Here is a 13606-nt window from a genome sequence, read left to right as displayed (position 1 = left end):
CACAGACTGATTTCAATGGCCATTGGATTTTTAGAAAACAGCAAATTTACAACAGGAAAGTCTTTCTAGATGAAACACACAAACAAAGACCAACAAATAGGAAGTAATTTGTGGATTAGAGAGGTCACGGGTGCAGAATGGGCCATCTGTTCATGTTTTGAGCAGGCCGTGGCATCAGGTGAAGAAGTTGGCAACTCGTCGAGTATCAAATCAGCCTGTTCTAGTCAGAACGTCATGTCTGAGAGATAAACAAGCTGCTCTACCTCATATCGGATGATTACAGGAGAAATTCTGATGTCACACTGTGCTTTGAGTAGTAAAGATACGTTTTAAGTGGTTCAGTCTCTAGAGAGATCACGTTGACTTTTGCTTTTACCTGTTTTATTTGCCAGTAGAGAACCAGTGTATCTGCTTGTTTATACAGGGGAATGTGCCTTGTATTAGACACGACAGCAACAACAACCTATATAATGTGTGTAAATAATGCTGCGATAGATTGTTAAGAGAAAAAACTCTGAGTGCTCGGCTCAGGTTTATCATTTACACACATGGAAATGATGTGTTACTCTGTCACCACAGACAAACTGATTTTTAAAGAACATAAAAAAGAAAACCTAAAGAGCGGATACAATTTCGAAATTGGAAATTAACATAGTCATTCGATCGTGAATATAAGACTGCAGAATCATATCAGAGCAGGCCATCAAAAAACCATTTAGACCTCAATTAAGGCTATAACCATTAAAAGATCTGCATCTTCAAAATGCCATGAAAAATTAATAATGATTGCCAATCAAAATGATATCTTTTCTCTGAGGGAATACAGCACATTAGATACAGAGCTAGAGCGAGGCGGAGAGAGAGAGCGAGAGAGGAAGTGCGGCTCACCTGATCTCGTCCTGGCTTGTGTGTGGCCATATGTCTCTCCAGCTGAGTGCGGTAACCAAACGTGTAGCTGCACAGAGGGCAGGCGAAGTTCTCCTCGTTTTTCTCATGCCGGTACTTGATGTGTTCCTTTAGGGAAGTCAAGCGTTTGTAACCCCGGTCGCAGTAGGGGCAGGTCAACAGTTGGGCGAAAGCATCTGGAGTTCCAGGTGGCAGGTCTGCAGTAGAGAGAGAGGGGCAGCAGGCCAAAAGGTCAGCAAATCATTGGCAGTCAATGGGCGCTGTGCCCAGGGTGGTACGAGGATGTATCTGTACAATCTGCTCCACTGTGTGCCACCGTCAAAGTTGGCAATGCCACCCATACATGCACTTACGCCAATGCATTAACACACACAGTAGGTCTGTTCGAATTCACACAACTCGCTGAGTTTTGCTCATAGGCTTTATGTGACAGAGGAAATATAACACATTCACGTTTTAAACTATTTTCCACTCCTAAAGTTGGAACATACTAGTGACAGACAGATATGCTAGCCAGGCTCATAATAAGGATGATGTTTAGCCATCTCAAGATGATGGAATCGGCCAATAACTTATAAAGCTGGTCAATTTCAATAGCCACCGAGCATTTTGGGAATGGATAATATAAATAATACACAAATTTGAAATAAATAGATGATGACATTAAGCTGAAAATAAATGTTCTAAATTGTGTCCTTCTTATTTATATTATAATTGTAGTTATAGCATTGTTTAAGCCACTAACTCTGCTCTGTATATACATATTTAATATTAATATAAAAACATCTGTTAACACTTTACTTGAAGCCATATATATATATATATATATATATATATATATATATATATATATATATATATATATATGCATTTATTATGCCTTATAATGGGTCTCATAATTTATTGCATTATCTCATGAATAATTATAACCACAGACAGAATGCATTATAATTCTTACCTATGTTTTACACCTTTAGAAAGTATAATGCATTAAAACAATGTGTTGGTTTATATAAAAACTATAAGATATCTGCAATTATTTTCATTACCATTATTTCTGAAAAGATATAATACATTATAACATACTTTGCATTAAACATTAAGGCATCAAGTAAAATGTTTACATTGTTTTTGTGTCAGTTATACGCAGCTTACGGTAACATTACGGTATTTGTTTATGGGTCGCCACTTGGTATTCAAAATTAAATCCGGGTCCGGGAGCCACAGAATTGGCCTTGGCTTTTTTGGATTGTGTCTGAATCATAATGCTATAACCCCTTACTGTATAAAAGCAGTTGTTTACAATGGTTTAAACCTGAACACAAAGCAATTGCTGACGGCGTTTGTGGACCAGTTGTGTTCTCTCTGTTGTAATCACTTCTGGTGGCTCGCACATCTAATTTTTCACACGTTCTTCATAAGAGAGGTATGCGGCGTAATGTGCCCCGGCTGCCCCCCTCGGGACGGGAAATTTAGGGTTTATGATTTCACCACTCGGACAGCTGCATGTCGCTCTAAAGGTAAACACTCCGGCATGCAGCCAATCAGACGGCAGCAACAGTTGCCCTGCATTCTCACCGTTCTCCTCGTGTCCGTTGGCTTCAGGCGTGGCGAGGCGGGAACGGGACAGTTCCTCCGGTGCCTCGGGGTAGATGATGGCTGTGTCTCCTCTCTGGAGGTATTCGGCAATGCTGACCACATGACTTTCACTGTCCACCAGTTTACGCTTTCCAAAGAAATCCTCAAACTCAGTAGCACAGTGAACGCTCTTCACTAGAATCACAGAGCAAGAGAGAGAGAGGGAGAGAGAGAGAGAGAGAGAGGGAGAGAGAGAGAGAGTTTAAATAACCTGGATTCTTGCTTGCATGTGAAAAATATGGTGCACTGGAAGGTGATGGAAACATGCGGCAGCAGCTGTGATAAAAAGAATGTAGGAACATACGAGAAACGTTCAGGGAGGGATACGTCTAAATTACTGCCTTATCTAGCCACCTAACGGCCACTAAAATAAGAAATATGAGTTAATCTAACAGGAGAACCGTTGGAATTGTGGAAAAGCTTTTAACGATAAACCCTTTTTTCTACTTTAAAATGTATTTGAGGCAGTCAGACAAGAAGTGGAAACATATGCTGTAATCCCAACATCAAATCCTAGATCTCTAATCGAACTCCTAACTTTGTGGATTCTGATAATTACATAAACAATAAGGGGAAATTTTGTCAACAGGACTGAAGCTATGTGTTTCTTGAAAATTGAAAATCATCATGAAAATGCCCACATAAATAAATATCACAAATCAGATGTCTTTAAAATCCCAACTGTTTCTTTAAAGACAGTAGTGAGATTGAATAAAGAGTTTTCCTGCTCCTCAGATGTTTCTCCTGAGGAAAAAAAAAAAAAAAAAAAAAGACTATAAAGGCAATCTCTTGTGTCTCTTCTAAAGGTTCAGAACAATGTGCTCAGATTTGCCAAGATATCATTCAACGATCAGAAGCTGCAGATCTCAGTGTGAATCTCATCAAATAATTGAGCTGCTCCACATTCATTTTATTGCTCTGTACTCTTAATGGATGACAACTAGTCACTCATTTGCACATTTTATGAGAAGCATCTGAGAACAACAAGAAACATCATTGAGAAGTGAGTATTGAGCTGTGAAAAAAAGAAAAAAAACATCCTCTGAGCAATAAAATTTGCTCATATGGAAAATTAGTGTATGTAGAAAATAGACAGAAAGACAGCGTCATAATTGTTTCTCCACATCATTTCTCTACAAGAACAGATACAAGAAACCGAAGGTGTTTTACGTTATTATGTAACAGAATCATCTAACAGAGAATAAATAGCTCTCACCCAAGTTATAAATTACAGCAGAAAGACAACGCATGTTCGGCTTGAGTTTTATCAGCTACCTTTTAATTAGGACGAGCTTGTGTAAGGTATAAACTCTGCACTGAGGTTTGTCTGACAGTAAACATTTGATCGTCTCATTTGTGAAAAGGTCGAGCCGCTGGGCTGTGTCGCTGTCAAAAATGTCTTGAAAATGTCAGAGAGCCAGCAGCCCTTTAACATTATTTAACAGAGCAAATGATTTCCCTCCTCTCTCATTACTAGACCTGCCTCGCGATCATTCACGTGAACACGCGTGCACGCCGCGGCCCGACAAATGAACACATTTAGCTCCTCGCTGCTGTGGGTTTTGCGGCTTACATGATCTAAACAAATCGAGTTTGCGCTCAAATTAGATTTTGGCCTGAAATGCGATTTGGGGAAGTTGGTGCTCACAGAAGAAAGCACTCTAAAGTCGACGTCCTAATGTTTTCCTTCCACTCCTGACGCTCGAGCCGAGAACATCCCTCCCTGCAGAGGAGGATCGTGGGCCGCGCAGCGGAGCTGTTTATCTCTGGAGTGCGTGTCTAACATTAGAAAGCTTTATTAAAACTACACATCCTTCCTCCTGAACTACATCAGCGATGACAGCTCAAACACAGCATAACGCTGTTTCTCATAAAACAAACCCTTGTGTGTGTGATGATGATGTCAAACAGAGAGCAGGAATCTCTCGGATGTTTGTGGATTCATATGAACAATGTCGATGTGCTTCTGCTGTGTAAATCTCCACAGTGGAATCCTTTTTAAGTTTGCATGAAATTCTGCATCATAGACATGATGATAGAGAACAACGATCTCCATAGGGAAATGTTTTTTTAACAAAAACTGATAAACCTTTAAAGACAGACCTGTTGTGAGCTCTGAGGTTGTAAATCAACAATATATGCTTGCATTGAACCCATCTGGTCATAATATTTTTTTTTTTTTTAAGTACCCTTGTTTAACCCATGAAGCGGTAGAAAAATTCCACCAATCTGAAAAGTGCACCATTCCCATACATATTTTGCAATCAACTTCAACTATATTGTTTCTATGGATTCAATCAACTTTAAATTAATAGTTTTAGATTTTTAAACCATTTTTAATTCCATGCGTGGGACGTGGGACACTTTCATTCTCTCACTTAAGCCATTGTCTTTTTGTCAGATTTTCTTTGACTTTCAAATAAAACCTTATAACACTTCATGGCTTAAAGATTTATTTTTAAAATCCCTTTGGGAAAAATGAATGGGAAAATACTTCCAGGGCTGCTGAATAAGACTAATGCACTCTACATCAGTACAGCAAATCAACATGGTCACATGACTCACCTGTACTGTTCCCAACCGGCTCTAAAGTGGCATCAGGCCCCATAGTGTCATAGTCTCCCTTCAGCTCATCTGTGAACGAGAGACAGACAGGAGGAGAGTCTATTAGCTTTCTGACACACTGCATCTGGACAGAAAACATCTTGTTCTGCACCTCATGTAGGACTCTGAATGACCCACAATCACACAAACACACACACACAGCAGAGCAGAGCGCGCTGGGAAACAAGCGAGAGCAAACTCAGAGATCAGCTCAAGAATGTTCCATCCACCTGAACAAGCAAACAGAGTGCAAGAGAGAGAGACAAACAGAGAGAGAGAGAGAGAGAGAGAGAGAGGATGAGTCTTCTGATCTCCAGTGCTCCGTGTCTCTGTCACACAAACGAAACACTGAGTCTCTAATCAAACCACTGACTTCTCGAGATTTTCTCTGGTGATCACTGTCATCAAAGTGCTTAAAAAAAAAAAATAAAAATAAAAATAAAAAAAAAAAAAAAATATATATATATATATATATATATATATATATATATATATATATATATATATATACTGTTATGTAAATATAAATGCACCATTCATTGATAAAATGAAACTATAAATATATATCTAAAAACATAAAATATGATGTGTTAAATGTCAACACCTTAGAATTTATGTTTATAATTTATATATTGTAATTTATTCCAACAATAAAAAAATGCTGTAGAACTATATTACAATATATTTTTAAAAGCTATACATTTCAAATAAATATTTAAATGTTCCTTTTTTTATTTATTATATATGTTATACATTATTATTATAATTAATAATAATACTACTATATATATATATATATATATATATATAAATTTTTTTTGGGGGGGGGGGGGGGGGGGGGTTCGACCTTTTCCAGACATTTATTATTATTTTTTTTATTATTCTGCTACACAGAGCTTTTACTGGAATCCACCTTCTTCTCTCCGTCTTGTTTCTCTCAGTTTTACTATCAGTGTTTCGGGGGGACAGGGGCAAATATTCCAGTAGGAGGTGAACTAGTCCTCCTCAGTTTGGAGAGCCGAGGGAGTTGTGCTCTCGTCTGAGGCTGATAAATCAGTTTGGAGGTGGTGGGTGAGTAAACAGGCGTCTGAAGGAGACCCGTGTTGAATCTATTCCTCCTGATGATTTCACTCCATCCATTCGGTTTACCCTCAAAACATTCACATCTGTAAGGGCCGTTAGCATGCTCTGTGAAAACACACGGCTCCCGTCTGAACCTCCTGACTCTCTGAGGCCCTTGGAAGGATCCAAAATACAAGAAAAGATGGGAAAAAAACGAAATTCAAGGACGGGGAGGAATGCAGGTGATTTACTTAAAGTCTCCGTCAGTGATAACAATGTCACACATTAGTGAAGGGCATCATGGGAGATGAGAGCAAGTCAAGGACAACACCAACGCAGCAATCTGACTGATTGGAGCAAACAGAGAAGAAAAGAGCGAGGGAGAGCGTGCTGGGCTTATCTCAGGACAGAACTATGTGCTGAGGTACCAGTGCAGACACTCCGGCACCAAACAAAAACACAGAGACGCAGACGGAGAGCCCACAAGTTTGAAAAGAGTGCACAAAAGAGAGAAAAAGAGAGAAACTTTGGCGTCTTCCTCCAGAGCTAATGAATGTCACCTCAGCAGTGCAGAAACACACACACACACACATCATGGAATTGCAACAGATTCACAGACATTCTGGCTCCAAAAGGGTTTATCAAATTAAAGGAATGTTCCGGGTTCAATATGAGTTAAGCTCTATCAACAGCATTTGTGGCATCATGTTGAAAATAATAACAACAACTATATCACTGGCTATCAAATAATACTTTAAAAACTTGTTAACTTAATATTCAAATATATACAAGAACCTTAATTGCAAACACAGGACCGTAGTTGGTTTAGTGGGGCAGGGTTATCATTGTTAACTATAAATACATAAAAATAAATAAAACGCTATCTAAAATAAAACAATTGTTAACTATAATAAAATACCATATTTTCCGGACTATAAGTCGCATTTTTTTTCATAGTTTGGCTGGTCCTGCGACTTATAGTCAGGTGCGAATTAACTTGACATGAACTGAGAGAAATGAACGAAGAGAAAACATTAGCGCCCTCTCGTGGCTGGACACGGTAATGTATTCTCTTGGTTCTTGGTTCTAAATAAATGCGACTTATTGTCCAGTGCGATGGTCATGACGTATTTTTCGACTGATGCAACTTATACTCAGGTGCGACTTATAGTCCAAAAAATACGGTATATAAAAAAATTAATGTATTTGTCATTTGCACCCGAATTAACTTATTTTATTTCAGGTACTTCCTAAACTAAAACCATAAACATTTGTTGAATTAAAAATGCTAACTTTAACAAAATAAAGAAATAAAATGAAATAAAAGTAACATATCCCCACTTCGTAAGACGACATTCAGTGTTAATTTACTCTCATATGTAACAGTGGATGTGGGCTTATGAAAGTGGGTGGCCACGATTCCCATTTCTGTGATATTCTATGGCATCTCAAACAGTTGGGGTCATGAAAGAGGTCTTTAGTTCAAAGAAGTGTGAGAAATCCTGGACTAAAGACGGCCAAAAATGCTTGGATTCTCCGAACCGCTGTAAATAATGAAGCCAGCAGCTCTCCTGAAGGAAAATCAGACTTCATAGTATTCCTAATTCCACTACCCCGGCTTTTTTGGGGGCATATTAAATTTTTAGACTACTGAACGCCCCCTCTTTCTCTCGGCTCTGTGCACAGCTAGTTCATTAGCAGAAATGAATAGCGAAGAAGTGCTCATTTAGATGGTCTGTCTTCCATGGGCTCTCACACTCCTATGTTTCTGTCATACGCTTCTAAGAATCATTGACTCTTATTACACATGTAAATGGCTATCATAAAAATAAAAATTTCATTTAAGATTCTTAATGACTTGAGCAGCAGCCTGGCCTCCCTTAATGATTACCTCTCTCCCTCATTAAGAGTATTTATCTCTCTGCGTCTCTGACTGCGCCTCCCGCACCAATGATGCTTGCAAGAGGAAACCGGGAGCCGCGTTTACAAGGACACGCGACACTCTGCTATTACTGCAATTACCAATGATGCTCTGCAAACCGGGCCAAATGCACCTACGACGATTACAGGCAGAAACGGGTCTTATGTGATAATTAAAGAGAAGCGTTCTGCTGTAGTTGCACTGGAAGTGAGAGCCGGCTTAAACAAAATATCAGGGACAACATACAGAGGAGAGGGGCGTGTCTAAGGATGAAAGGCTGTGTCTGAGATATAATGGGCGTGGCTACAAGATGAGGGCTGGGTCTAAGAGGACAATGTGTCTAAGAGAAGATGCGCATGACTAAGAGAAAACGAGGTGTGTCTAAGATAAGATGGGCATGTCTAAGAGAAGAGAGGCTGTGTCCAAAAAAAGAGGGGGTGTGTCTAAGAGAAGATGGGATTTTTTTAAGAGAAGAGAGAGTGTCTAAAGCCCCTTTCACACTGCACGTCGGACCCGGAAAATTGCAGGAACAATGCAGGGTCACCAATCCCGAGATTGATTTGGGGATAGATCCCAGGTCAGGGACTTAGTAACATTGCTGGGTTCAGTCCTGGAACAAGCAATTTGTGAACAAAATATGAAAAAAAAACATATTCCGGGTAATCACTGGCAGTGTGAAAATGCAAAATCTAGCAACCCGGGAACAATTGCCGGGATACATTACCCATGTATTTTCCAGAATGACAGTGTGTAAAGGTTTTAGAAGAGAGACAGTGTGTCTAAAGGAATATGGGTGTGTCTACGAGTTGAGAGGGTGTGTCTATAAGAAGATTGGTTTGGTTACAAGATGAGGGGTGGGTGGGTCTAAGAGGAGAGAGGGTGTGTCTAAGAGGGGAGAAGGTGTGTCTAAGAGAACATGTAGGTTACTAAGAGAGGATGGGGTGTGACTAAGATAAGACGGGTGTGTCTAAGAGATGAAAGGGTGTTTTTAAAAGAAGATGTGCATGCCTAGGAAAAAAGAGGATGTATCTTAGTGAAGATGGGTGCATCCAAGATAAAACAGGGAGTTGTCGTTGATGGAAAAGGGTGTGCTTTCATAAAGGAAGTGTGTATAACTCACCGGTACCATCGACTGACGCACTCAGCAAGTCGTTTTCATGCCAGACGTTCTCTATTCCACTGTCCTTCATATCATCTTCATCATCCACAGTCTTCCTCAGCAGTGTGTGACCCTGGGTCGGAGAGGGCGGAGCCACAGACTCTTGATTGACGAGGCTGACAGGACTCCCCGCCCCATTGAGCAATCCGTCCTCCTCCGACACCAGAAGTCTGTCCTCTTCTTCCGTCTCTGATCCGGTTTCTACAACGTTCTCATATTCCAACACTGTCAAAAAATACATATACAAACAGATGATCAATACTACAGATTATTTAGTTATCACTTAGCTTGTGCATGTATGTGAAACATAAACTATGAATGAGTATTAAAGGAATGCCTGCTGTCATTTATATATATATATATATATATTTTATTATTATTTTTTTATCTGTGCATTTTTTTGTTTGGTGAGCGAGAGTATGCCAGCACACACACAGACACACTCACAAAGCACAGTCTATCTTAACATTCCCCTGTAGACAAAAAGATTACACTAGGCATATCTGTTCCTAACATGATCTTTGGCTAATCCACTGGTCTGCACTTGCCTCCCGAACAACTGCACAACAGGTGCAAATTAAAATGAAAACGGTGCATGTGTGTGCGTATGTGACCTGGGCTGAATACCAATTGACAGGGGAAACAAAACCTTTTCAAGAGGTGTGACCACAAGGGTTTAGGCAAGTTCAGACTGAGTAATGCTCTCTGTGAGAGAAAGAACCCAAGAAAAGAGACAAGAGAAAGAGGGAGGGAGGAAATAAGAATAGAAAAGCCAAAAGAATAAGTGAGACGTTCAGACTTGATGTGTGGTCCAGATATACCTTTAACACATTTACATTCAAAACACCCTTCACACGCCCAGTGACCGAACACAATGTTTCTGGATTGGCTGCATCACTTCCACGAGTCTGATCGCAGAAAAGGTGGTTCTGGAGTGAAAGTATGAGATTCGCATTGAATGCTTTAACTGCATGCTCACAAACCAGAAATCCTTATTCATCAAGGACGGTCAAAAGTAGCAGTAAATTACAGTACATTTGATGTTATAAAATGTTTCTATTTGTCTGTGTATCCTAAAACATAAAATGTATCATGGTTTCCATTAAAATAATGGGCAGCTGTTTTCAACATAATAATCTGATAATAATCCGATTTTTTTTTTTTTTTAATCAGAAAATCTGCATATTAGAACACATTATATTAATTATTTAATTTCAGCTTTGATCACATACATTTATTAATTTTTAAAATATATTCACATAGAAAACAGCTATTTGAAATGTAAATAACATTTTAATTTTTTTTTTAATCAAGTAAAGACAGACAGAAGAGACTTCTTTTAAAAAAAACATTCAAGTTTTTGAATGGAAGTGGACATTTAAATACCTTCTGACTATCATCACATCAGAGCAGATTGTGATGGCACAAAATAAATAACCGTGTGCTCATGAACAGGTACCGACAGACAGAAAGAGAGAAAGAAAGAGACAGAACGAGAGAGAGACGGCGCTTCTACAAAGTAGAAATGACATCTTGAGAAGTTAAAAACAAAATCCATCAACTTTGTACTCGCTGCTGGAAGACTTGAAAAGGCCGATACATAATGATGGGTTGGGAGGAACTTCAGATGGAGTAAAAACTCTGGAGCGAGAGCATTGTTTGGCTGACAGACAGCCTATCACACGCCGGTATTGTGCTCTTCAACACAATAATTCCAACCTGCTAATGTCACGGCAGCCATTACAGTGATTCCTCACCTCATCTCTAATCAGTCTTTTGTGTTTCCAGAGCGCAGACACAAAGAAACGATAATGTTTACTTGCCGGCTAAGTTCTCCTCTGATGACACTCTCTATTCGTCGGCGTCTTCTGCGAGTGTCAAAGGGAACAAAGGCGATTACGGCTGCCATTCTCGCGCCGATGCTACCTGCTCCTCTGCTTTTGATTTCAAACAAATAAAAGGAACATCCCTCACTCCGATGCCACAGATAATTAAAATGACATTCCTAATTGCCCCAGTCACCGTTAATGCTGGGCTTAACCTACGCGCCGCTCGCAGACAGGCCTGTCATTTCTACGGCTGATAATCGCAGGCGAGACGGTATTCGATCGCCGCTTTCTCAACGCAAACACACACTTATACAACTACAAACCAGAGGAACTTAGTCAAAGACTTAAAAGTGTGACAAACCATCTGCACTCTTAACTTTAAAAAAAAAAAAATAGCACATTTAAAAGAGTGTTTGTCTTCTGGCAAAATAGCCACATCACCCACATTTTTGTTCAGAGGAACTTCCCGTAAAATGAATTCAGGGGTTTTATAGTTAACTAACACTAAAATCAGTAAAATAAAATAAAAATAAAAAAAAAATAAACAAAGTGTTAATTGAAATGGAAATAAACTAAATAAACTAAGACAGATAAAAATAAAAAAAAGCTTACAAATATATTAAACTTTAAAATTGAAGTGAAAACTGAAAATATACATATTCAATCTAATTAAAAATATTAACAAAAACTAATACACTGAAATAACACTGCTGTCCACACAATAACATCTGGCATGCACTAAACTATCTGTTATGTACATAAAAAGTGGCAAGCATGTTTATATCCCTCACCTCAACTTCCTGTTTCAAAAGGAAGTGTGTTATGAAATCTGTGCTCATCAAACCACAAATACCATCCTTTAGTCCCTAAAGAAAGATCTCCAGTCTTCTCCAGTTCATCATCAGCAGGAGAATCTGTTTAAAACCCAATGGCTTCTCATGTCAACTTCAGAAGGGCCTCAAAATGAAGCCAGAAATACAGGCAGACAAATGAAACAAAGTATCCTGCTCTCTTTTCCCCATCGAATCCAATAATCCACACGAGTCTGAGGAGTTTAGTGTCTCTGAGATTCCCAGAGTGCTTCAGGGTTGGTTTCTCTCTGGCTGCAACACAAGCTCAACCTGAGGGTCTCACAGCAGAGACGAGCCTGTGGCCGTGTGTGTGTGTGTGTGTGTGTGTGTGGAGGTGACAGACTCCCCGCAGGTAAACCTACACACTGCGCTCGAGTCGTCAGAGCTAATGGGAGGAGACGTGAACCGTGCTGAAGATAACCGGCCCTCTGCATGCCGCCTCACACATGCAGATCACCTGAACACCTCCGCCGCGAGGCTCTGAGCTCCAACAACACATTTAAACACTCACATTTTCACTTCAGCTTTTAGAGATCGCAAAATCCAATGAGAATCTATATGTGAATTATGATTTTTTTTTGATAACACTTTTACAACAAGGTTCAATTTGTTGCTCTTTCATGTCTCACAAGATGAGAACTCAGCTGTGCATCTCAACTTAGTCTCTCCTTTACCTAATATTTCTAAGTAAAAAATAAAATAGCAGACATACATGTTTCATATAATACTGTAAGACCATATATATCAAACAAGTATTTAGAGAGAAATGTTTGAGACAAAGTTGAGCTCTCATTTAAAAGAGGAGACACGTGAGATTACAGAGATCTTTTTTTTTTACGAGAAGCATGATTTGAAACTACGATGTGTATTTGTTTTGCAAGCTTGCATGTTGTTTGCTTTTACGTTCATGATCTGTTTGTTCATGAAACTCTTCCAGGCTGATATGGGGGTTTGGGGGAAGCCGTGCAAGAAAAAAAAAAAGAAGAAGAGTTAAAGAAAGAGAAAGGGAGTAAAAGAGGAAAGGGGGTGGTGTGGTGAAGAGAAAGGGACAGAAGGGCAGCAGCCGAGAGCGAACAAAAGAGGAGTGAAAGAGTGAAGCAGCTTTGAGAGGCCGGTGAATGGAGAAACTCAGCGATGTGTAAAACAACTCCTGTGTCTGTGTGTGTGTGGATCCAGGACGGCCCGAGTGGGTGTGTTTCAGGAAGGGGGTGGATATGTTCAATAATTTCTGTCGTGAGGAGGCCACAGTAGCTGGATTCTAATTGAATTAAAGTCCCATTTATTTTGCGGGGCTGGAGCAACAGGCTGGAAAGCCTGAAGGTTTAGCTGCTCGGCTCGAAACCGGCCCGACCCGCTCGCTTCCACCATCTGTGCTGCTCCGGGTCGCCCCATCTCGATCCATGAGCCAACCAAAAAAACACACGCACACAAAAGATCTCTCGCCCACCCCGGGTAAATGATGCAAGAGAATATGTGTGCACAGGGCAACAATACAGAAAACCCAGAGCCAACATGAGAGAGATTCGGCCAAACTGACCGAAGACGCATCACTGCAAATCTGAAAAATAACAAGTTTTTATGTGTTTTTTTGTTTTTTAATATATATTGAACACTTTTGTGGTGAACTGTACCAAAA

The 13606-nt window shown here is 39.7% G+C and overlaps 1 protein-coding gene across 6 annotated transcripts in view; it reads right to left on the bottom strand.

The window, feature by feature from the left end:
- zeb2b (zinc finger E-box binding homeobox 2b) overlaps positions 1-13606 on the bottom strand; it is a 65824-nt gene that overhangs the window by 9247 nt on the left and 42971 nt on the right. For 3 of the 6 annotated variants that reach the window (XM_026256041.1, XM_026256058.1, XM_026256067.1), the window contains exons 3-6: positions 9252-9518; positions 5110-5178; positions 2485-2679; positions 889-1103 (exon numbers count right to left, since the gene is read on the bottom strand). In XM_026256041.1, coding sequence (XP_026111826.1) covers positions 889-1103; positions 2485-2679; positions 5110-5178; positions 9252-9518 — 746 coding nt within the window. Of the gene's footprint in view, positions 1-888; positions 1104-2484; positions 2680-5109; positions 5179-9251; positions 9519-11910; positions 12515-13606 lie in introns of those variants that run through there. The other 3 variants (XM_026256061.1, XM_026256051.1, XM_026256049.1) reach the window with 3 other exon arrangements.

This window comes from Carassius auratus, chromosome 6, assembly GCF_003368295.1.
Source record: "Carassius auratus strain Wakin chromosome 6, ASM336829v1, whole genome shotgun sequence".
Taxonomy (NCBI): domain Eukaryota; kingdom Metazoa; phylum Chordata; class Actinopteri; order Cypriniformes; family Cyprinidae; genus Carassius; species Carassius auratus.
Note: the sequence above shows the minus strand (reverse complement) of the source record. Positions and strands in the feature narration are given on the sequence as shown.